The following is a 25357-nucleotide window of genomic DNA, read 5'->3' as shown; positions in this document are numbered from 1 at the left end:
CAAAAGTGACTTGACAAGAACACAGATGCACTTTCCTTTTCTCCCAACATTTTTTCAGTCTATACTGAACATTATAATCCAGTGAAACCCTGATGAGACACATTGTTTAACATCATAGATATTTTTACATCACTTATTTTGCATTCCTATCTTTTTCTCATTCAATTTTGTGCTAAAGGAAAAAAAATATAGATATACTTCAATTGAAAACATTTTCTAATCCCAAGGGATCCTATCCTGATTTTTACTATGTTTTAATTTATGTTGAGGACATGGAGTTAAGTAAAATAAGCAGTGTGAGGAATTCTGCCTGGATGTGTATAAGAGGAGACTTAATCGTAGCCAGGTGAGTGGAGCGACCGCAAGTGTTGTTTTTCCATGTTAGAAGCTACAGAAGTATTTTGACAGTGAACAATGTCGGAAAATAAATTGTCTCCATGTGCCTTTTTGTGTTGGATTTAGCCTGTTACTGAAAGGTCCAGGCATACATTACAAATGCAACAGTAAACTGAAGCAAGTAAACACCCATTGGTTGAAGTGAAGAAAGTTATTTATCCCTGAAATGGAATATGCTACATAGCAACTCACCTGAGAAATGAGGAGATTGTCACTTACTGCAGGAATTGAAATAACTAGTTGTCTTCTTGTCAGGATCAAGTGAATATGAGAAGACATGCAGAGATTTACTGTTAACCAGGCTTGAGGACAAGTCATATATGTCATGCTCAGATTATTTGACTTGAAAGAATAACCATGAACATCATTAAGACTGTTATGATTCAAAATGTTGTTCTTTTGCACCTCTTTATGACCTATGATAGGTGTAGAGCTTGCAGCTTTAGGCAGCCCCTTATCAAACTGAAGTGGAAATCCTCACCTTTCACTAGTAGATGGAGGGATGCTTGGGTGCAGCAGAGTGATGATTTATGTGGATGGGAATGGTACCAAACTTGGAGTCAAGCCCATAGGATAGGGTGGGATATGGCTGGGGTAGGGACTTCAGGGCATGACATAAATGGGAGGTGGCAACTGACATTGCACCCACCACTCATTATCATTGCACTCCATAATTTGTCTTGTCCAGTAGCATATAGCTAGAGGTGGGCATTCAAGTATTAGACAACTAAGATGGATGGAGGGCTTTCCTCTGTGTAATAGGAACCAGGAAATGAGGCAGAATATTTCCTTAAAAATACAGCAGTGGATCCAATACTAGCTCAGCTCAGAAAGATTATTTCTGCAGCTCACATTAAGAATGATCAGCCTGACTTGTAACAGGTTGAGCTGTTATATAGAGTGAAATAGCTTCTGTATAAAGAAATATTTCCTGGTATCAATTCTAAAATTGCACTCTCAACTCTGAACTTGTGCCCTCTTATTCTGCTGCTTTGACGAATGGGGGAAAGATATGTGTCTTGGGAATTGCGGATTCCCTGTTGTAACTGAAATGAGCTGGCTAATCAACTAGCTAGAAATTAGTCATCCTTTTGTGAAGTTACTTATGCATCTGCTGATGTTCACCCCAGATGGTATTTAAATGAGACAAGTTGTGGTTTTCTCATAACGTTTCCATGGAAAGATGTGATATATCTTCCCCAAATTGTTTCCATCCCTGCATTTGCAAGTGTTAGACTATATGTTTCATTATTTCTCAAATTTGTGAGCTGAGGGCTCATATTTGAAGAATGTGTTTTCATGCTTTGTTATCTGAAAAACATTGTGGGGGTGGAACTTAATGTTTCCTAACAGATTCAATATGAGCATCACATCAAATTAGTAGTGATACACTGCAGTTTCCTCCCCACTGTAGGATTTTGAACTATTCTAAATATGTGGTTGATAATCCATTAAATAAAAATGATATGGTCTGTTTGATTTTCTAATTCCTATGGAACGTTAATTATTATGTACATCACAACCTTAAGCATCTTTGAATGTATCTAATTACACAGAACTTCGCCTTTTCATGAGTCCTCTGAGGGCAGATAAGCTGTGGAGTCCTGTCGACACAGAACTAATAGCAGATCTGTGCAGATTACACACACACCCATTTGAGACAGTCTCAGGAAGCCTGTTAGGAGATGCATCACTCTGCTCGATGCATGTGTCAGACGTAGACATGTCCCTGGGGATGATCATAGGAATTGAATAATGCAACTTCTCACGACTCTTGTACCACAGGCACGAGCACATGGAGTGAAAGTGGAGAACTTCTGCATACATGTTCCGGAAGCTTCCAGATGTTTCTGTGGTGCGGATGGTAGGTTGCCCCCCGTTTCTCAAAAGCAAGGCCCTCTGTTCTGCATCACGCTTTTCATCCTCTGCGTTCATTGTCATGAACCTCAGAACTACCAGGTTGAGGAATGCTCCAATCACTGTCAGACCTGTCAAAATGTAGACAAAACTAAATGCCACATAATGAGGGTTGTTCTGAAGAGCATCGTGCTTCTGTAGTGCCACATAGTCCCCAAACCCAATGGTAGTGAGTGTGATGAAGCAATAGTAATACGCATGGAAAAAGCTCCAGTCCTCATAATATGAGAATGCACCAGCTCCAATGCAGAGAGTGCTAATGCAGGAGAAAAAGCCAATGGTGACCATGTTTGCCATGGAGACCTCTGTTCGCTTCATTTTAAGGCACTTCTTGAATCTGTGCAGGAGATACTTGACAAATGTGTTGATTCTCTCTCCCATGCTCTGAAACATGACCAGAGTGAGGGGAATCCCAAGCAGGGCATAAAACATACAGAAAACCTTTCCTTCATCGGTGCTGGGAGCAGCATGGCCATACCCTGCCAAAGAAAAATGTACATCATCATGCATTTGTCATAATAGCAGTCAATGTGAGTACAAACTAATGTAACTGACATGCATAGCAATGTTAACCTTTAGACAATAGTATCAAAACATTTCTTTGTGGCAGACAATAAACAAGAACTAGTTTAGTTTTTGCTGAAAATGAAGATCCTCTGTTGTTGAAAGTAATAAGGGTATTTTGTCCCAGCAAACAGATGTGAAATTGAAGTTGCCTGGAGATAATAATTTTCAAGGATCATCTAGAAAACTCATTGAAGTTGTATATCTATTTTAGAGCAACTGGCATCTGACATAGAAACCCATCACCATGTTTAAGAGTTTCCAATCAAATTACGAAGGGTTCCAGATTTTTCTACTTGTGTGATAAAGAGCAGTCACCCTCTCTCCAAAGGGATTCATTCTGTTTACCTAATTCCTGAGAATTTAGGTGCAGGTTCGCAAGAGTAAGGCTCAGATACATCAGAGTATGTCATTTAATAATAATAATCCTTTCATTTGGTATAGCACCTTTCACAACAGCAAGACATCCAAAAGCGCTTCACAGGATATACTGTAAAGTATAGTGACCGTATTTTGTGGGTGAACATAGCACCAATTTTGTGCACAGTAATGTTTGACAAACAGCCATGACTCCAGCAGCCATTGGGAATCTACTAGAATGCAACTAGCTAAATCTGTGAAGCATAACATTGCAGAGCACCAGCAAGCTTCCAGCCCAACTCAATTCCAAATAGACCCTGTTTTGCTCCTCACAAGGAGAATAGTCATTAATTGGTCATTATACTTCTGTCAAGCGCAGATTTGAGTTCTCGCTAGGTGGATAGTAGTACTAAGAACTCTCACGGAGAAATATAGTGAGCAGCCCAACTCAACATTATTAATTTGTTCCCATCTTCCTGCCCACTGCCCAAACATACACCCCTAACCATTGAGCAGTGGTGCCACCAGTTGAAAGTGCCAGAGCTTAAGTTAATACTAGACAAAGCTAGGCCAATGTGCTTTGGAGGAACCAGACCTATTTTAAGATCCAGACCCTTTTAAGACCTATCCAATTCCGTTTTCAAAACTACTATCGAATCTGCTTCCCCACACTTTCAGGTAGTCCATTCCAGACCATAACATCTCTCTGAGTAAAATAATTTCCCCTCGTCTGCCCCCTGTTTTTTTTTCCAATTAGCTTAAATCTATGTCCTCTGATTACCTACCCACCCACCAGAGGAAACAGTTTCTCCCTATCTACTCTATCAAAACCCCTCATAATTTTGAACACCTCTATTAAATTTCGCCTCAACCATCTCTGTTCTGAAGAAAAGAATCCCAGCTTCTCCTTCTCCAAGGCCCTGATATCCTTCCTAAAGTGTGATGCCCAGAATTGGACACCGTAAACCAGCTAAGGCCTAATCAGCAATTTATAAAGGTTCAACATAACTTCCTTCCTTTTATGCTCTGTGCCTACAAAGAGTAAAGAGTATCCTGTAGCTCAGTGGTTAGAATACTCGCTTTGCAAGCGAGAGACCTGAATTAAATTCCAGGCAGGGCGAAACCTTGGGCAAGTTTCCTTACTCCACACGCCTAATAATAATCCCTCCAAAACCAAAACAATAATAAATTGGTCATTTTCAATCTACGACTGTTTGTGGGACACTGCTGTGTACAATTGGCTGCTGGGTTCGCCCACAAATATACAGTCAATTCACTTTACAGTCTATTCTGTGAAGCGCTTTGGGACGTCTAGAAGACGTGAAAAGCGCTATATCAAATGCAAGGATTATTATTATTATATAAATGTTTTTTTAACCGCATTGTCAACTTGTCCTGCCAGCTTCAAAGATTTGTGTATGTGAACCCCCAAGATCTCTCTGAATCAATTATATTATATTGCCTCTCCTCATTCCTCCTCCCAAATCCATCACTTCACACTTCTCTGCATTAAATTCCATCTGCCATGTGCCTGCCCATTTCATCAGCCTCCTGCATTCTGCTACTAAACTGTTTACTACATTTCCAAGTTTTGTATCATCTGTGAACACAAATATTTTAAAGTCCAAATTGTGTTTGAGATATCTATATTAAATAATCAGCATAGTTAAAAAAAATTGAATTGTACATTTATACACGTGTCATGATTCTGTAGATTTGTATGGCATGTTCTCACAAACCACTGATGCAAACACTGAACCCTGATGACTGGAACGAATAGTGGCAAACTCGGGTTCGTTTCACAGTATCGACCTCATGTGGTAAAATTATCTCTCACAAGTTGAGGATTTTCCAAGTATAATTGTTTAATCAATAAATTATTAAGATAAAACACTGCAGAAACCACACGGGATGTGAGTTTTCACACAAAGGGAAGTGGAAATCTGGAATCTCTCCCCAAAAGGCTGTGGATGTTGGATCCATTAAAATTTTCAAGACTGAAGTAGATAGATCTTTGTTAGGTAAGGGTATCAAGAGATATGGGGCAAAGGTGGGTAATTGGATTGGATGTTCAGATCAGCCATGATTTAATAGACTCAAGGGCTGAATGGCCAATCTTCCTATGTTCCTATGTGAGGAATTAAATAAAAGATAGAAAATTAAAGTAACTAAACAGAAACATCACTAGGATGTTGAAAAAAAGTTTCAGAACGTTATAGACAAGATATCTATGAAATACATAAAACATAGGCTTCCTCAAAGGTTATACTTTCTCCCTACAGACTTCTATCATTGCAGTTGCTGTTTCGTTCCTCCTGCCCATATAATTAAGTACTTATCTGAGTCAGGTTTCACAGATCTCAATAGATATTTGTTCTTTGAAGCTTTAGACTAATTTATTCACTTTTTTTGAACATAGGACTTATACAGTTTATTGGGCATTCAATTTATGATGTGGACCTCAGCATTTGTCCCTTAATATTGTTGTGATTATAGCAAAATACTGTAAATAAAACTAATCTCATTCATACTTTCCCAAGAATGAAGTTCCAATAGTAACCCCAGACAATGAGGTAATTTAGAGCCAACTTTGTGTAAGTCCCTTAATAATAATAATAATAATAATCTTTGCATTTGATATAGCGCTTTTCATGTCTTCTAGATGTCTCAAAGCGCTTCGCAGAATATACTGTAAAGTAAATTGACTGTATATTCCTGGGCGAATCTTGGTTTCTCTTTGTAAAGACAATGGCAAATAAGAATTTTAAAAAAAAAATTGCATAGCAAATGTCAGTACTGTCCTTGTATTAACTTCTATGCGTAGGTGTCCACCAATGAAATGGCAAATCATTGTGACTTCTTCACACGTTAGCCACAGCCAACTGATGTACTGGTCCTGTTACATGCCCAGGTAGTGTAGTCTTACCTTATTTGTTCCTGTTGTCATATTTTAATTCTCACTTTCTCTCTCTTTCTCATCTAATAGAGAGAATTTATTCTCTTATTACACTTATTCTGAAAATATGAACTTGAACAAGGTCGATAGAGCATCCTTGAGGGCTACATCGAACAATGATCTTGCATAGCAAAAAAAATGTTTCAACAAATAAGGCAGAACAACAAGGACCACCACTCTATAGCAATGTCGGGTTTCACCCACAAAATATACAGTCAATTCACTTTACTGTATATTCTGTGAAACGCTTTGAGACATCTTGAAGAGGTGATGAGGCGCTAGAGCAAATTTCCTTACTCCACACGCCTCTGTTTACCTAGTATTAACTAGAAACCTGGTTATTAGTTGATTGACAGATTGCTTTTCCGGGGATAATAATGCTTCAAGAAAAAACAATAATAAATTGGTCAATCCACAACTGTTTGTGGGACATTGCTGTGCACAATTGGCTGCTACGTTTCGCCCACAGACGATTCACTTTACAGTATATTCTGTGAAGTACTTTGAGATGTCTAGAAGACGTGATAAGTGCTATATCAAATGTAAGGATTATTATTATTATGAAGAGAATCATTAATGTGCCACTATTGAGAGTTCGTATACAAATGCCTTTCATGGAATTCTCACAGCCACTTTCTGCCTTCTGCTAAGGTATATTAAATCTCCGCCTCTGAGAGAATTTCACCTTATTTCTTTCATGTATTTCATAATTGCCATAGCAGAAAAATAGTCATATAAAATAATTAATCTGAGCGTTAATTATTGTCAGTAATGAACTTTTAGTGTAGGCTGAAATGACTCACTGAGAAAATGTCACTATGTGTGTATCACTGCCTATAACTAAGACTGATAATACTTTAGGGAATTAAATGCCAATTTATTCAAGTGGAAGGTATATAAAATATGTCTAAAATACATTTTAAATAGAGTGACTACTCGTGAAGATATTTCCACGCGATTTGAAACATTTGTTGAAATTGTGGAATCTGTGGGTTTTATTACTCATATAATGACATAGCTGCTAAGCGTATGTCACCATAAGAAGATAGAAACAAACAGTTTGAGATGAGAAAATATCTGTTTTTCATGATGGCTCCTTCTACACACCACACAAAAAACTCTCCTAGAGTTTTGTGCACAGAGATGCAATAAGAAGATCTAGACACTAGGAGTGAAATTCCACTTGATCATAAATGAACCACATTTGCTGACACGTAGTTATAATAACAGAGAAATTATGTTGCGCAGGTAAGAGGCATATCTGTCCTTCAGATGAGACATTGAACAAGGGCCTGTCTACAGTTCAGGAGGACACTATGGATCCCATGCCACTATTCAAAAAAGAATGGAGTCCTGGCCAACAATCCTCCAAATAAAATTGGTGATTCACTTCATGGTTATTTATGGAATTCAGCTGCCACATTTGCCTACAAAATACAGTCACTGCATTTTATAATATATCCTGTGATGTGCTTTGCACTGTCTTCCTGATGTGAAAAGTGCTATACCAAATGTAAGAATTATTATTATATGCATGAAAGCAATAGTAGAATGAAGCCACATACACTTACTAACTATGCACCTGACTACCATAAAACTGTAATAACCATTCACTATCCAGAATTAACATGTTATACAGTATTACATTAGTCAATAATGTAACAGTTTAAGACATTGTCTCTGACCCAAAATCTCATCAGTTTCATGAGTCAGTGACATACAGAAAATTCCCTGGGGAAAGTCTTTCATAACAAAAACAATAATAATCCTTAGATTTGACATCCCACCTTTCATGTCATGAGGGTATTTCAAAGTGCTTCACAGAATATACTGTATACAACAACAACAACAAAATTACATTTATAGAGCGCCTTTCACGTCGGGAGGACGTTCCAAAGCGCTGGACAGTCAGGGGTCAGGACCCGAGCATGGGGGAGGGGTGGTGTAGGGGTGAAGGAAGCCAGAGAGGTGGGAGGACTACCGAAGGCACGATCGAAGAGGAGGGTCTTGAGACCGCCTTGAAGGAGGCAAGGGAGGAAGCGAGGTGAAGGGACCGTGGGATGGAGTTCCAGAGTGTGGGGGCAGAGAGGCTGAAAGCTCGGCCACCGATGATAGGGTGGGTCGGGTGGAGACATGGAGGCCGGAGCCCGCTGAACGGAGGGAGCGGGCAGGTGGTAGGGAGTCAGCAGGGCAGAGAGGTGGGAGGGGGCAAGGCCATGGATGGCCTTGAAAGTGAGGACAAGGATCTTGAACTCGATTCTCTGGGGGATGGGGAGCCAGTGGAGTTGGGCGAGGATGGGAGTGATGGGGTCACGGAGCCTGGTGCGCGAGAGTACACGAGCTGCAGAGTTTTGGATGATCTAATTTAAGTCCAGTGACTGCATACTTTGTATGTGAACACATCAGCCAATTTGCATACACCATGTCCCACAAACAGGCATGAAGTGAATAAACTTGAAGTGTCACCTGAACAGACAAACAGAACCTCTGTTTAATATCTCATTTGAAGGAATGGCATATCTGACAATGTATTACACCCCAATGCTACATCAGAGTGTCAGCATAGACTATGTGAGTTCAAAGTCAGACTTCTATTTATAATAGTGATAGGCGTAAAAGTAAGTATAGAAGGAGGTCTGAAGACCATATTCTTCTAGCATGGTCTCAGACCTCCTTGCAAATTACTTGCATAAATCTGACCATTGCTACTGAGCTCAACCCTTCCCATACATCACAACTGATTGTATTGGTTTTGGTGCTTGCTTCAGTGTTTTCAATGAAGAACAGCTTTTGTTCTGGTAACTGGCAGACCCACAGGAAAGCTGTTTGAGAGTCATTGAAAGGCAGAACAAATGTAGCCACCTCTCTTGGCTACTGTCATGTTGTAAACATCCTCACAATCAAAAAGTCATCCTCATCTGAAACATTGTGCAAGATTCTCCTAAAATGGAACTAACTTCTTGAAAACATCCTTTAAGATTGTTTTCAGTTAACATGTAGTGAATGCAAATTGCAACCTGGAATAAAACCATTCTCATATATTCTGTGAAAAGGTTAGACCTTTCCTTAAACAACTGTTAGATGCAGTTCCTCTAATGTTCACATTTCTCCTTGAAGTATGCAGCTCATGAATTTCACTCATTAGCAATGTTTTACGCAATCTCATCTGAATAGCTTCCCCCATTTAAGCCCAGACAGATTTTCTCTTGAATTATCGTGGCTTGGCCAAGAACAGCCACAATGTGAAGTAGCTATGAGTTCAGACAGATTTACGAAGATTGAAAAGATATGTTGCCGCTGAGTCAGTCTACAGAGATACGTAAAAGTCAGAGGTCTGAAATTCTTTATAGTATTAGCCTTGAAAGGAACTGTAAATTTTTTTTTCCAATTTATAACTCAATTTAAGAAAGTCCCAATATATTGCAGGAACTTCATTTTTTAGCCAATGGTCATAATGCTAAGTCATGAGCGAGGCAAAACTCCGGCAGCTGTGTATTAGGAGTGCAAGGAGAAGTGTCTTTTTTGAGTGCGTTTGCTGTATAACTCAACCATTTTCCTTGTTCAGCATCGTTTGCTGTATATCAGTCACAGAGCCAATGACAAAGTAAAATTGGAGGGGCTGAAAAGCATGCAATTCGGTGAGGCAACAAATTATTTGCATCCTCACCTGCACTAAACTCTGCATGCCCATCACCTCAGTCCTCCAAAGTCTCCATTGAGTCCCAGTGGATTGATTTCAAGGTCCTCATGTTCACCTATAAATCCACCCATTTCTTGGAACCTTCTTATCGCTCTAATCTCCTCATAACCTACTCCTCTTACCTCCGCTTCTCAGCTAACTCAGGCTTACTGGACATCTCCTACCCTCTTCATTCCAGCATAGGTGGCTGAGCCTTTAGATCCTATGCCCCTAACCGCTGGAACTCCATCCCTCTACCACTTTGTCTTATCCTCTCCATATCATAATTCATAAAATGGTAGTCTTGTGTCATTACTCTACATTACAGGTATTGAAATCCTACCTTCGTTTCAGGATACCTCAAACAAAAATAAATATAATGTTTGATTAGATAAACCTTGACTGACTAATCACTCCCTTGCAAGTTTGGCTGTAAAACACTATATTTTGTACATAGACACATGTCTGTATATGAAGAAAACAGATTTCATATCATCAAACTGTAAATGTACACCTAACTGCAAAAGGAAACAGCAGGAGCTTTCCACCTTTGTTGATAACCATTTGCTTATCATTTCAAGCAAAGCACACTTCCATTAAGCCATTAGGAAGGTTTTGTCCCAGACTTGTATTCAGGGTAACAATCACATAGATTGTTATTATCAAAACCCTGTGCATTTATTCCATCACAGTAAACGTAGCCATTAATCATCAATTACAGGTCTTCACATGTTTCACAGATGAAGGACGCATTTTCATAACCTCCATTGCACCTGAAACATTTTTATAATTTCTACCCTACTGTCATTTACACTTTTATTACCATATCATTGCAACATGTAGTCCATGTCCCCTTTAACAACTGCTTCATTACATTCAACAAAGTATGGAAAACAGATCATAAGGTGTTTTAACCAAAGAATCATTGTGCCTTCATAGACACCATTTCTCATGCTTTGCAGAGGTACTTATTCATTCTTTTATAACCTAACGTATGAATATTGGTGTTCAGGGAACCTAACCTCAGTTAAATGTTCATAAGTGATTAATAACCATAAGTGATTATTAAAGATCTGTCGTGGCGATAGCTGTAATATAATTTGGTACATAATATAAGATTTCAATTGAATTGGTCTACCGCCAACCCTCACACCCATCCAAAGCATCTAATATAATTAATAATATCTCCTTTGGGAAGTTCTGTCTATCAAAAGTATGTCAGTTCAATTCATGTTAGATCTGTGCTACAAGTACTGTGCCTCAGAGAACTTCTTTTTAATAACTATATTTCCAGAATTTGCAATGATAGGAGCACTAGTGGTTGACTCCTATGTGAGTGATGTTTGCAATACTAAATAGTGAAGAAATCTGAAGCAACAATCATTCAATTAAGCACTCATGTTTAGATAATGAGCCATCTACATTCACCTTACACATATTTGCTGTGTTTCCAATGCTGAACAAAATTAAGTCTCAGTCTGGTACATTTCTGCTCCACTCAAAGTTGTGATTTTAAATCAATGGGGGATAAGATAGAGAAATCTCAGGTATTTCAGGTCCAGTCCCTAGTTAACCCATCTCAATCAGAGTGGAAGTATTTTAGTTAGTTGTAATTCAGACCAAAGCAGACTGAGATGGGGGAGAAAGTGACCAATGATATAGTCCTGATTATTAAACAAAAGCACACACCCCTCCCTCTATTCCTCAAGTCAATATTTTAATTATTTTATCCTCCAATATTTGTTCTGCCTGTATACGTGGCTCAGGCCTTCACCCTTTTTGGAGGGAAAACAGATAGTAGGCTCCATTATGATTGCTGCCACAAACATTAGCCAAGCTCAATTAATGCAGCATGCAGAAATGGTGATGGCATAAAGTTGCATTTCTCTGAGGTCTGAAATCCTGCCACTTGCTTGAAGTCCTTCTGTAAACCTCCAACACTAATCACACTTGTGGTAGCTTGTTCGTGTAGCAGACAGCAACAAGACATCTGTTTTTATTTTCTGTGTTACTATGCCAACAAAGTTCTGTTGTCTAATTTACATTCTGAAATCTTTTTTAAAAAAATGCAAGTCCATTTTAGGTTGGGTTACTAAATTAATTTAAATAAAAGAAATATAATAATTTTCTGTTGCAACGTAGACATGTGGTACAATTAACTAGCAATGACACCAATGACCGGAAAATGCAGTCCAATGTTCATTTGTGCTTCATTTGCCATATCAACCTGTCCACTCACTCCAATCTCAGTGGTCGAACCTTCAGTCTCTCTTCCCCTACCCTTTGGAACTCCATCCCATAGCCCTTTGCCTCGCTCCCTCCCTTGCCTCCTTCAAGGCATGTCTCAAGACCTTCCTCTTCAACCGCGCCTTGGGTCACACCTCTAAATCCACCGTTCCTGATCCCAACCCCCTGCTTGGGTCCAAATCTCTGACTGTCCAGAGCTTTGGGACATCCTCCCAATGCGAAAGTCACTATAGAAATGTAATTTGTTGTTGTTGCTTGAATTATACAGTGTGCACTCGGAGACCTACATAAATGGGATGTAAAAGAACATTTGATATGCGCAGACCAAATTTTTATATCATTCTGTCTCTAACGTCTTTAAGAGGAGAACACAGTTTGGCAATGCAAAGGAACCCAGCTGAAGCTGTCTCTTTCTTGCTGTTTTTGTTTTGCCTAAAATGTTAGTAAGTTGAATCATTTAAATTGTTCTCTTTCCAACAAATGTTGCATAGTCTTTGGTTTTATTTGTTAGAATTAATCTAAAAATAAAATAAATGGCTGGCTGCCATTTCTTTTTAATGGCTGCAGAGGCGGTGCCACTGTTCTGATTACACTGCCAAAAATAAATCAAATTGTTGGGCTGCCCACTATCTTTGTGTACAGGAAAACACCCACAGTTACATAAGCACTAGAAGCCACCAATCGAAACCCAGCTTTGATATAGTTGATGTTTTTCTTTAATTTCAATTAATCATCCAACAAGCCTTTGGTACACCACACAATATTGAACTTGTGTTGCCAGAACCTCAAACTTGCTGGCACATTGGAAGCTATGTTCTCATCTACCAAGCCGAATACAGATATTCATTAAAAGACTGACAAGGGAATTCTGAGATTTTGGATGATGGCAATTGGAAGATGTTACTGGTGAGATGCTCATTTGTTTCTGGTGTAATCTCTGCAGTACTCCAGTGCATCTTTTGGAGCTCCTAATAAGTTGGCTTCTGTGAAACCGCATCTGTGATCTCTGGGTATAGGCAAGCATAGTATTCTGTTTTTGTAGTTCATTGTTACCCAGAGAAGTGTATCCTCCTCTGGGTGAATGATTGCATACTCCAGAATTAGCGAATTAGCAAATCAAGCTTTGCTCGCTATATTCTCAGTGAGTGGAACTGGAGACTGTTAGGTGGTTTCAGACTCCTGGCTGATCAATGTAAACAAATTGTAACCACGTAATATAATACTGGCTTCTGCCATGTCTGGCCTTATCAAATTTAACCAATAATCTGTGTTGTACCAAAATGCGCTGAACCGTCTATATTTGGTGGCTAGCATCCTTTAGGGGACACACGTTCATCAAGTGGCTGGCCATGGAGCCAATCAGAGGATGAGAATACAAAGCCTTCAATGCATGTACTTAGGGAAACCATTTCTAACCAAAGCAACCAATTTTATTTGGGAGAGTGTTAGCCAGGGCAGAAGGAGAAACTCCCTTCGCTTTTTGAATGTGAGATTTTGAAGCAGGAGAAATGGGCCATTGCAGGTTACCGAGCATCTCAAGGAGACCTGGGAACACCCACAATGTGATACTGTAGGCATGTGCAGTTAGGAGCACCCTTACACTCCCAGGCCACAGCCCTTTGTACTGCACAGCACATTATTCAAACACCTGCAACTCTTAGTAGCAGCTCAGCAGCAGAATCCTAAACTATCCTATAGGAAAGATGACATCATTTGTGGAATGCAAATGTATTTCATTGTAGCGAGCATGAAAGTTAATAAAGTCATAACAGAAGCTATTATTGTGCTCTTTGAGTGTATTGGAACAGTCTCCAGTAGTATCACTAACCCCAGAAAGGTGCATGAAAGGGATAAACATAAAGAATGTAGTGTCAGAAAGTGAGACAACTACAAGGTGAGTGTGTACTTTGAGTTAATCATCTGGGAGAGATCATTGTCGGAGATGACATTAAATCAGGGTTCCATCTGTCTGTTCAGGTGGATGTTAAAGATCTCACATTCAAAAAACGAAGGGAGTTTCTCTTGCCCTGGCTAACACTCTCCCAAATAAAATTGGTCATTCACTTCATGATTGTTCGTAGGATATTGCTGTATGCTAATTGGCTGCGTTTGCCTACAAAATACACTGCACTTTACGGTAAATCCTGTGAAGCGATTTGTGACATTTCAATAACATGATAAGATGCTACATCAAATACAATAATTATTAGTATTTTGATGAAATATCAGAAATGTTTAGAGGGTTTATCGACCAGCTATTCAAATATCTAAGCATTCCTAGCCACTCTTCCACTACACAGCACAGAAGCTGCAGTAATTAAATAAATGGACTCCAATGGCCCTTTACATACCTTAACAACATAACCACAACTATTGTAGATCTGCTATGCTGAAGACACAGAATTGTGGGCTCACTTTCTAAGGTTCTCTTACATGGAGCAGCTTAAAGGAAAGATTGTCAAACAGAGAGTTGTTAGGGTCTGGAATGCACTGCCTGAAAGGGTGGTGGAAACAGATTCAATAACAACAACAACAACAAGATTCCATTTATTGAGCGCCTTTCACGTCGGGAGGACGTCCCAAGGTGCTGTACAGTTGGGTCAGGACCCGAGCAGGGGGGAAATGGTCAGGGTGAGGGGAGGGAAGGGAGGGAGCGAGGAGGGGGTAGAGAGTCGAGAGGGGAGCTGAAGGCACGGTCAAAGAGAAATAACAACTTTCAAAAGGGAATTGGAGAGGTACTTGAAAGGGAAAAACCTGCAAGGATATGGGAAAAGAGTGGAGGAGTGGGACTGATTGGGTGGCTCTTCCAAAGAGCCTCCTTGTGTGGCCTCCTTGTGTTCTGTAATATTCTATGATTTTATGAAAGAAAAATCAGCAGGATCTCATTTACTGAAGCAAAGTCCAGCAAGATATATTTGCCAAGAGAAAGTTCTGCAAGTCCAACTCTTGGGGTCCGCATTCTCAGGAAACTTTCTATCAAGGCATTTGAGGTAGTCAGTAGTCAGTTCATGAAAAGTCACTTAGGCATAGAGAAGGTGCTCTACATTTCTTCACAGCTCAGTGGTTTGTTTTATCATTCCTTCCATACTTCATCATAGTAGTCACAAGACCAACATATTGCTGTCCTTGTATCAAGATAGGTATCTGCTGCTTGTCTTTGTAAGGGGCAGCAGGCACAATCTGTGGGTCTTAGGCATTGTCTTCTGCCTCCACAAACTGGATGGGATGCACTTCTTGTCTTCTGCCTCCTCAAACAGATAGATGGCTTGCTCTCTTTGGTTATGCCATACAATGCACTGGTGTGTACATAGGTGCGGGACTCTCCAACTATCCAGACTTGCTTGTAATAGTTACTTCGGAGCCTCTCCACTCGCAAGCAATTTTCACATTATAACTCTTCCTCTTAGACCTGTCCCAGGCTAATAGCTGCCACTGCACTATAAACAACCAGCATATCAGCTGTCAGCTCCACTTAGTTTCCTCCCACCACCGAGAATAATCATCAGTTCATCAACTCTTTTCACTACAATCACACACACTACTGTGGAAAATCAACCCCATAGCGTGACAGAAAAAGCTAAAACTATGTGATAACCCACTCTTCTCCTGCCATAGCAGGGAGCAGTTAATTTGCTAGGGACACTGAGATTATCCAATGTGATTTAGAGAAGCCTAGCATTGTGGCAGATGATCAGCGTATAGTATTTAAATTAGAAAAATACAAATATGAATAGTCCATGATGCACAGGAAATATAAATTAGATAATCTCACCAAATATGCTATAAAAAGATTCAATCATTAGTTGCAGGTCACGTTCAGCATTACACATTTCCCAGAATCAGAAGAGTGTTACTGCAGTAAGATACAAAAACATTATTTGTGACTGTTAACTATTTTGAAGCCTGTGCTTTCTACACAGTATAAATTAGAGTCAAATAGGGGAATGGAATTGACGAGTTTGGCAAAATGTTCTATATCCATGCTATACCCTTCTATGTAATGTTTATGTTATACTATAGCCATATTATGACAAAATACTTTCAACTAAAATAATCCTCAACTCTGGCCCTCCAAGACTCTACCTTGGGATACTGGCTCCTTATTGACAACATAATAAACAATAATCTTTGCATTTGATAATAGAGCCTTATCACATCGTTGAGTCATCTCAAAGCGCCTCACAGAATATACTGTATTCTAATGTGGATTGACTGTATTTTGTGGGTGAAACATGCACTACTCTGATGGTAAGCTTAAAGTTCACGTTGCAACTTAGATGCCTTTAGTCTCTCAGCAGACCTTACAGGAGAGGAGTAACACTGGGGTAAAGAATGTAATGTTTCCAAATAGTTCCAATAATTAGTGAATTTGTCATCAAACCTATTATGAAACATTGCATTTTCCATTCATTCCGAAATACTGACCCAGTGTATCAGACACCACTCCCCCGACTTCAGCGCATTAGTTGTGCCTCCAACTATTGGCCCTGACCCTTAAAATAATAATATTTCTTACATTTGATATAGCACATTTCACGACAGGTGCACGTCTCAAAGTACTTCACAGGACTGGGTATTTGTAAGGTAACAAGGCAGCCAATTTGCACGCAGCAATGTCCCACAAACAGCCATGAAGTGCACAATCACGTTTTATCTGGGGGTTGATTGGCCAGCACACCAAGAGAAACTTCTTTATGTTTTTGAATCTTTCACATCCACCTGAACAGGTAGATGAGATCTCTGTTTAACTCTCACAATTCAGCACACCTCCTAAGAGTCTCTCAATACACTACTGTTTGTGGGCCACTGCTGTGCTCAATTGGCTGCCATGTTTCACCCACAAAATATAGTCAATCCACTTTTCAGTATATTCTGTGAAGTGCTTTGGGAGGTCTCATTGATGTGATAAGGTATTATGTCAAATGCAAGGATTATTATAATTATACCAGTTAGAAATTTCAGCTTGGTTTGGATTCTCTTAAGCATAGTGATGGGTTTCTGCATGTGTCAAACACCTGGCTAACCAAAAAAACAACTGGTGACTATCTTCCTGAAGAGGAGGTAAGCATCACCTCTTTGATGCTCAGCTGGCTCCAAGGTGATGTACCTGACAATAGAATACCAGGATTAAGTCGACCATTTGTGGCAGTCTGAGTAGTCAGGCAGGTCCACAGTATTCCAAAGCATTGCCGGAACTGTTGCGTGTTCTCAGCAACTTCTGTTTTTATTCCTTAATGGGTGGGTTGGTCCTAGCTGGACAAGCAGTCAGCAGCTGTCCAGAAAGATTGTGCTCTCAATGGTAAGCTGCATTGTTTTTGCTTTAACTTGATAATAATAATAATCCTTGCATTTGATATAATGCTTTTCACGTCTTCTAGGCGTCTCAAAGCACTTTACAGAATATGCTGCAAAGTGAATTGACTGTATATTTTGTGGGCAAAACGTGGCAGCACACAGCAGTGTCCCACAAACAGTAGTGGATTGAGTGACCAATTTATTAATATTTTTTACTTTGAGGGATTATTATCCCCGGAAAAGCGATCCATCAATCGACTAACAACCGGGTTCCTACTTACTGCTTGGTAAACAGAGGCGTGTGGAGTAAGGAAAATTTGCCCAGCGTTTCACCCTACCGGGAATCTAACCCAGGTCTCTCGCTTGTGAGGCGAGTGTTCTAACGACTGAGCTACAGGACTCCACTATACATACCAGCAGTACCCAAATGCACACTGTAGAATCCCCAAGCTTTGACTCTTGCCAAACTACAGCTAATCATTTTTAGGATTAGGTGAGGAGAATGTATCCCTCTGAGGAAAGAATATGTACTCCATCAACCAAAATGTTCATGCATATTTGGAACTCTGGGGTTTGGCTTAGATACTCTTAAGGATGGTGTTGGGTTTCCATGTGGAAGAGACTCTGGGCTGACCAAAGCAAACAGCAACAATTAATAAGTGTGCACATTTTATTTATCAATAAGGGAAGAATAACTTTCTATATCTTTTGCGTATTATATTAGTTTTGGATAACTGATTTAGCCATCATTTGTGTAATTGTGGCTCTTTAAAGCTCAACAGTTACATCTTTTGATGGATATTATTATACTGCACCTTTCACAGTCAAAATTTAATTAAGCAATGAAACAAAATATTTAAGCTTTTGCTAGTAATTAAATATTCTCTGAGGATTTTAATTTAATTAAAAATCATACCCAGTAGATTAAGATAAATACATGTCTGAACTGTCTCTAATTTTTTGAGGCAATATGATAACCCATTTTCCCTCATGTAACTAATTTATTTAAGAATAATTACATTCATTCTTCTTCTCACCCATCAGTGTCCAACTCTTCATTTAACCACTAGCCCAGAACTCTGTATTTCTATGTTAGATTATCATTTATCAACAGATGATTCCACCATAGCTGTGACCATTCATCTTTCACAAAGGCTTTGCTGTGCATTCCTTCCCATTTGTTACATTAGGGCTAACATAAAGTAATAATGACCATGTGGGTGAGGTATTGGAGGGTGATGGATGTGTACCCAGAGCAGAGAAATCAAGCATGCTTACAAGAGGAGGGAAGAGGAGCAAAGGAAATAGAAAAAATAGTGAAGGCAGAGGGAATATGGGAAAATAGGAAAATAGGAAAGGAGTTGATGGAGAAAGCAATGCTGAACTGGATAGCTATTTATAGAATGAAAATAATTTGTTATAACAGACACGGAAAACCAAACAATTTGTAATACTGCCAAGTTCCACATCATCCCTTCATAGCTCCTACAGTAAATTACAGTAATGAAACTCATTATAAATCACTACGTCACAATATCAGCCCAGATACTTTCTATAGAGCCTGCTGATGACATTTAAACTTCCCTTTGACATAATAAATCATAAATGTAATGTGTAACATCAGCATCACCTTATCGTATTGTTTTTCCCTGCTGAAAGTTGTTTGCACTATTGAATACACATAATAGGGAATACACTATTTATTTAAGGAATGAAAAGAGCTTTACTAAATGATAGCTCAAAAGGGATAACTTGCCTGGTATTCAGAAAATAATTATTGCTGTGTGAAGGGAGAGGGCAGATGAAAGATTTTATATGGGAATTCTAGGAATTCATAAATAATTTGAAGATTGTGCTTGATTATCTTTGGGGTCCAAAGTGTTTTTATGCAATATATTCTCTCAGGAGATATACTAGAGGATATCAGAGACACTTTACACTAATTCCTGTGAAGCACTTTGAGACATCTTGACAATGTGATAAGGCACGAAGGCAAATCAAGGATTATTATTATGTTTTATTAATTATCACAAGGAAGATCTTATTAAACGCTGAAAAGCTCATCTCTAGAATTGTAAAAACCTGGCTAGTTTGAGAGCAAATATATCATCTCCTCCAAGAGCATTGGGAACTCCGCAGACCAGTCTGGTAATCTTACCTAACATTTCTTGCTTGGAATATAAATAGCAACGAAGAGGAGGTCAACAAAACAACCCACACTAGAAAGATGGGAGCTCAAAACAGATATGAAATTTGTTCAGGTGATGAGTGACCATATTAGCTGCATTGATTACTTCCAAAATGATAAGCCAGTATAAGAATATTGAGCAGCAACACCAAACCTCTGGAAAAGATCATCAGCTCTTTTACAGCATTCCAGCACTGAATTCTACTTACGTTCCACTAAGAATTAGCGGCTTATCAAGTTGTTGAAACCTCTCAAAGCGCTTCACAGAATATACCGTAAAGTGAATTGATGTAAGACTGGATTCTTGAAGGTGCAACCTCACAGATGTAGCATTAAACTGAGGTTCTAATTGCCTGCTCAGTGGATGGTAAAGACACTATTCAAAAAGAGAAGGGAGTTTCTCCACTGCAGTATCAGTGCAAATAAAGCAACAGTGCGAATAACTATGACATGTGTAGAATTTGAAATGTTTATCTTATGTAAAGATTTTATATAACTAATTTTTTGTTGTTGTTTGTGTGAGCTTGTTAATCTTCTGATGGCTGCTGTATTAGCCTACAAAGAAAGTCACTATACTTGACAGTTACTGTATTACTTTCAAAGTGTTTTGAGATGTTGCAACATAAATCGCTATAATAATGCAAGTTCTTTCTACTTATTAATTTCCACTGGAATACAAACACAGTGCTATATCCAATGCAAGGATTATTATTTTTATGATAGGGCAAGATTAACCATAAAACAAAGCACAATGAAGCTAAAGCCCATATACCAAATGACTGAGTTTTTCATCCATGTCAAGGGAAATTCAAGTTCCTTTGAGCTCAGAACAAAGCCATCATATTCAGTGTAGATTGATGTACACCACTCAGGGGACTAAACAATAATTTAGACAATAAACCTGCTTTAATGAAAGACATACTACCGTATTATGTAAAAAATGTCTTCACAGTTGAGAAAGATCAAACAACCAACGGACACTGAAGCCAATTTCCATACTAAATTGCAATATAAAGCATTTTAGTCAGAAACTCAGAGATACAAGTTCAAGAACAGCTGCCAAACTGTATGATTCTCAGACAAACTCGAAGGTCAGGTATTAGATTGTCAAATTGTTTCCAGTTGAGGCACATTTCACAATCATTTCTCTAGGGAAAAGCAGTCATCGAGGAATCCTGTAGGTCAGTGGTTAGAGAACTTGCCTTGCAAGTGAGAGATCTGGGTTCGATTCCCAGCAGGGCAAAACCTTGGGCAAGTTTCCTTATTCCACATGTCTGATAATAATAATAATAATAATATCTCAAAAAAAAGACAATAATAAATTGGTCACTTCAAACCACGACTGTTTGTGGGACACTGCTGTGCGCAATTGGCTGCCGCATTTCACCCACAAGATATACAGTCAATTCACTTCACAATATATTTCCTTACTCCACATGCCTGATAATAATCCCTCAAGAAAAAAAAGTAAAACAATAATTTGGTCACTCAATCTATAAAAGTATATGAAATCTAAAGTCAGGTCCAAAGTCAATAATTCTGTTGATTCAGAAAGATTAACTGTAATGCTACCCATTCAGTTTTTACTCGAGATAGGTTTAAATACTTATTAGTTGAAAACATTGGACTCAAAATTCAGTATGGTTGCAGAGTAAATCAATCTAGATTGTGGTTGCATTTTTTTTGCAGGAAAACATTAACACATGGAGATTGCGTTATTTATTCTTTGTCCCTGGCAGGGCTAAAATCTGACGGCTGGACCGTAGCCAATTAGAAGCGATTTTCCTCTGACCACAGTTAACAAGTACAAGGTGAGAATTGACCCCTGGGACCTGGCGGCCATATTGAAACGCCATTTGCAAAAAGAAATTGCAAGTGCAAGTGTGGGGAGGGTGGAGGAGGAGACAACAGAACCCAATGTTTACACATGGACTGGACCTTGTGTATTGTGCAATGAATGACAAGGGGTTCATTTTGGAGCCATTGACAACCTTGCCTGGCACTGACAAAGGATGGATGTTTGAAAGTCATGTGCTGGTTGAATTGTGCCTAAGGATGCAGGTGCTATAGAGAGGCTGAGGTTTAGTGTGAAGGAAAGAGAGAAAAGAACCTGATTATGGTTAGGACATGTTGCCCAAATTCTCACCAATGGGGACCATTATAATGGAGAGATTAACGGCTGTACATATTTTATTCTCAGAGCAATATCTGGTATGAGAGCCAATCCAGGGTTGCAGGTGAAGGCCTCTGACAATACAAGAGCTGATAGTGGCAGAGGACATAATAGCTCCCCTGCTAGCCCATGAAGGATACTATCTTTCAGCCTCCTCGATGTTGGCTGTTATCAACAGGGTCTTTCACTGCACCTCAGCAGCAAATGCATGGTCAAGAGCCTTTCGCACATCTTCGAGGTAGATAATAGTACTCCCACCTCCAGGAGAAGGATTATAATGCAGATGACAATGACGGCACACGAGACAAGGAGTGGGAACAGAGAGAGATTTAGGGTAGCAAACTGACTCACATCCCCTTCCTTCCAAAAGCCCCAGTGTCCACATGACAATCCAACTCTGCAACAAACAGGAAAACTGCACGTAACAGTCAGAGCAAGGAACTTCTGAGGGCAAGGTAGATAAATAGTCCTTGCATTTGATATAGCGCTTTTCACAACTTCAAGACGTCTTAAAGCACTTCAAGGATATACTGTAAAGTGAATTGACTGTATATTTGTGGGCAAAACCCGGCAGCCAATTGCGCACAGCAGTGTCCCACAGACAGTCATGGATTGAGTGACAAATTATTATTGTGTTTTTTTCTTGAGGGATTATTATCAGGCATGTGGAGTAAGGAAACTTGCCCAAGGTTTCGCCCTGCCAGGAATCAAACACAGTTCTCTCACTTGAGAGGCGAGTGCTCTAACCATTGAGCTACAGGACTAGAGGATGGAGAAATAAAGGTGGAGCAACAAACACTGGACAGATGAGCAGGAAAGAGGGCGGAAAGCATGGTAGCAGTGAAGGACCTTCAAAAGAAGGTGCTTGAAGTGCTGCTTCCCTTCTTCCCGGGGTTAGTCGATGTGTGAGAAAGCCAGGCCATTGACCTCTATCTCTTCATTCTCCCCCTATACCCTAGGGACATACAATCAGGGATGTTGTTCTCTTTCCTTCTCACATACATAAGGCATAAACTTTTAGTCAGGCTTGTACTCCGAATGTAATGTAGGGCCCAGTGTTTCGTGGCTTAATGATCATATTTGATCCATGCTAGAGAAAACAGGCAAAAACTGATGGAAGAACTGATAGATAGAAGAGTGAAAAACCTCAGGAATACTCAGACCTTCTTATCAGTTCAAAATCCCTTCTGCAAAGCCTTGATATGGCAGTGTTGTTTATTAAGCTGCACAGAAACCCAGCTTTTTTTCCACACTCAAGACCATCATCATAAATGTGGTGAGGCTGTCAGTCTTTTACAAGTTTATGAGTGAGCAGTACGAGAGTCGCTAGTTCCTAAATATTTTGCAAGAAATCCAAAATCCTACTTTAGGCATACTTAAAATTCAATTTTAAACCCCAACAATAAACATCTGTGCAGACGAGTGATGATTCTTCATGTCTTGCTTTTCTTGTTGCTGAATGGAGGGATTACATCTTTTCAATGACTTGTTTATAATGGGAAATCCCACTGAAAACCAGTAGTAATAATAATCCTTGCATTTAATATAGTGCCTTATCATGACATTGAGACGTCTTAAAGTGCTTCACAGAATATACTGTAAAGTGAATTGACTGTATTTTGGAGGTGAAATACAGCCGCCAATTGCACCCAGCAGTGTCCCACAAATAGTTGTGGATTCAGTGAGCAAATTTATTTTTTAAAGGATTATTACTCCCGGAATCGATTTGCCAATCGACTGACAATCCGGCTTCTACTTACTGCTAGGTAAACAGCGGCATGTGGAGTAAGAAGATATTCAAATCCAGAGTTAACCATCACTTGGTGAATCAGGGTTGGTAGAGAATGGATAAGATGATGAAAAATCCATGACTTGTCCTTGGCAACCCTATGTAATTTCTCCAAGTGTTTCTTTGGCTTGAGCATTCACAAGTGTCAAGTTCCTGAGATATGTGTTTTAGCTGCAATAGCTAGATGATATTGTGGCACTTAACATGCAAAAAAAGTTTGTCAGTGTGGTGCGGGGTAAAATTATAATTTGAAGGATTTTTGACAATTTATTATTAATGTGACCCAAGGACACAATGCCAACTAAAAAGCTTTAATTACAGAAAAGAATGGGCCCAGATTTACAATATTTACAACAGGAAAGATAGAGCCTAACTTCTGATACCCACAAACTGGATTTGATGAAATTATTCTGCCACCAAGCCAGCATTGCTTTCTACATTTCTGATGATTTGAGATTCATATTCATATGGACACATATTTTACATTCAGGATTTGTAAAGGGGCCAGTAACACAAAAGATCTGGTTTTCAATTATATAATAATAATTATCCTTGTATTTTACATAACGTCTTTCACATCAGTAGGATGTCTCAAAGCACTTCACAAGACATACTGTAAAATGTAATGACTAAATTAGGGCTAAATGTAAGAGGTTTCCACAATTCTGTACGATCTTAAATTGTAATTCAAATTGGTCTTGCGGAGTTGATTCAGGTGAAAATTCAGGCCTCATGTGGGCTGTCACTCAAATGACTGCAGGGGGCCAGACCAAGAATCCCAGTAACAGCCGTGACAAATTAAATTCACGTCGCTACCTTGGCCCAAAATAGGAAACATGTTGGAGCAGTGAGTCATAGAGCAAAAAGTATGCTTCAGCTCCATGACTCAATGTGAAGATTAAAAAAATAAATTGAGCAATTTGTAAAATTAGAGCTCTATTGTGGTCCTGCAAGTTGTATTTCTACACATCTAAACCAAGCCTCAAAACATGCATGTGCCATAAATCCAATATCTATGTCATGGAGAAATAGCCCAATGCCTGCAGCATTGTGCACCAGTATTGCAGAACTGGCATTACTTTCTGTACGTGATATTCCCTTTGGGAGCCAAATAAAGGAAAAGAATGATACATGATGGAGGGATGGAGAAAATCATTTGTTTTACATCTGATTGTTTAGGGAAATTACTGTTACATTAATCACACATATTAATTCTTGGAATAATTTTATTGTTTTTAATGTTGAGCTAAGTATCATAAATTAATATTGAAGATTTTTTAAGGTTAGTTTAAGGTTACAACTCTTCAAACGATGATTTCTAATTATTCCTCTGTCTCTCCTTTCTTCCGCATTGGATATGTAGCTGCTTTGTTAATGCTCCAGGACCCTCTCTGCCCCCTCCCTCCCTTCCTCATTCTTTTGTGTTCCACAGTCATATACAAAAAGAGTGGAATGACGTTCATATGTTTGGAAATAAGCTCCCATCACTGATTAACACTCAGATAAGCACTGGCATGGTCACATTGCATAAAGCAGCTGAATTTGGCACAGTTGTTAGAGCAGATTGTCTCTCTAGTCACTATAATGGTAGCCAGGAACATTTCTTCTTCCCGCTCCAGGATATAATAATCCTTACATTTGGTATAGTGCCCCTTTCAGGAGGACGTTTCAAAGTGCTTCACAGGATTTACTGTGAAGTAGAGTGATTGTGTATTTTGTAGTCAAATGTGGCAGCCAAATTTACATCCAGCAATGTCCTACAAATTGCCATGTAATGGCTATTGGTTGAATGG

The 25357-nt window shown here is 39.2% G+C and overlaps 1 protein-coding gene across 1 annotated transcript in view; it reads right to left on the bottom strand.

Annotated features, from left to right (window-relative positions):
- Window positions 1-1870: 1870 nt before the first annotated feature.
- Window positions 1871-25357, bottom strand: part of LOC103178274 (potassium channel subfamily K member 3) — a 79460-nt gene continuing 55973 nt past the window's right edge. The window contains exon 2 of the mRNA XM_007892913.1: window positions 1871-2792. Within this exon, the coding sequence (XP_007891104.1) occupies window positions 1945-2792 (848 nt within the window). The 3' untranslated portion in view covers window positions 1871-1944. The remainder of the gene's footprint in view (window positions 2793-25357) is intronic.

This window comes from Callorhinchus milii, unplaced genomic scaffold, assembly GCF_018977255.1.
Source record: "Callorhinchus milii isolate IMCB2004 unplaced genomic scaffold, IMCB_Cmil_1.0 Scaffold3, whole genome shotgun sequence".
NCBI classification, from domain to species: domain Eukaryota; kingdom Metazoa; phylum Chordata; class Chondrichthyes; order Chimaeriformes; family Callorhinchidae; genus Callorhinchus; species Callorhinchus milii.
The sequence above is the reverse complement of the archived record's forward strand: the minus strand, read 5'-3'. Positions and strand labels throughout refer to the sequence as shown.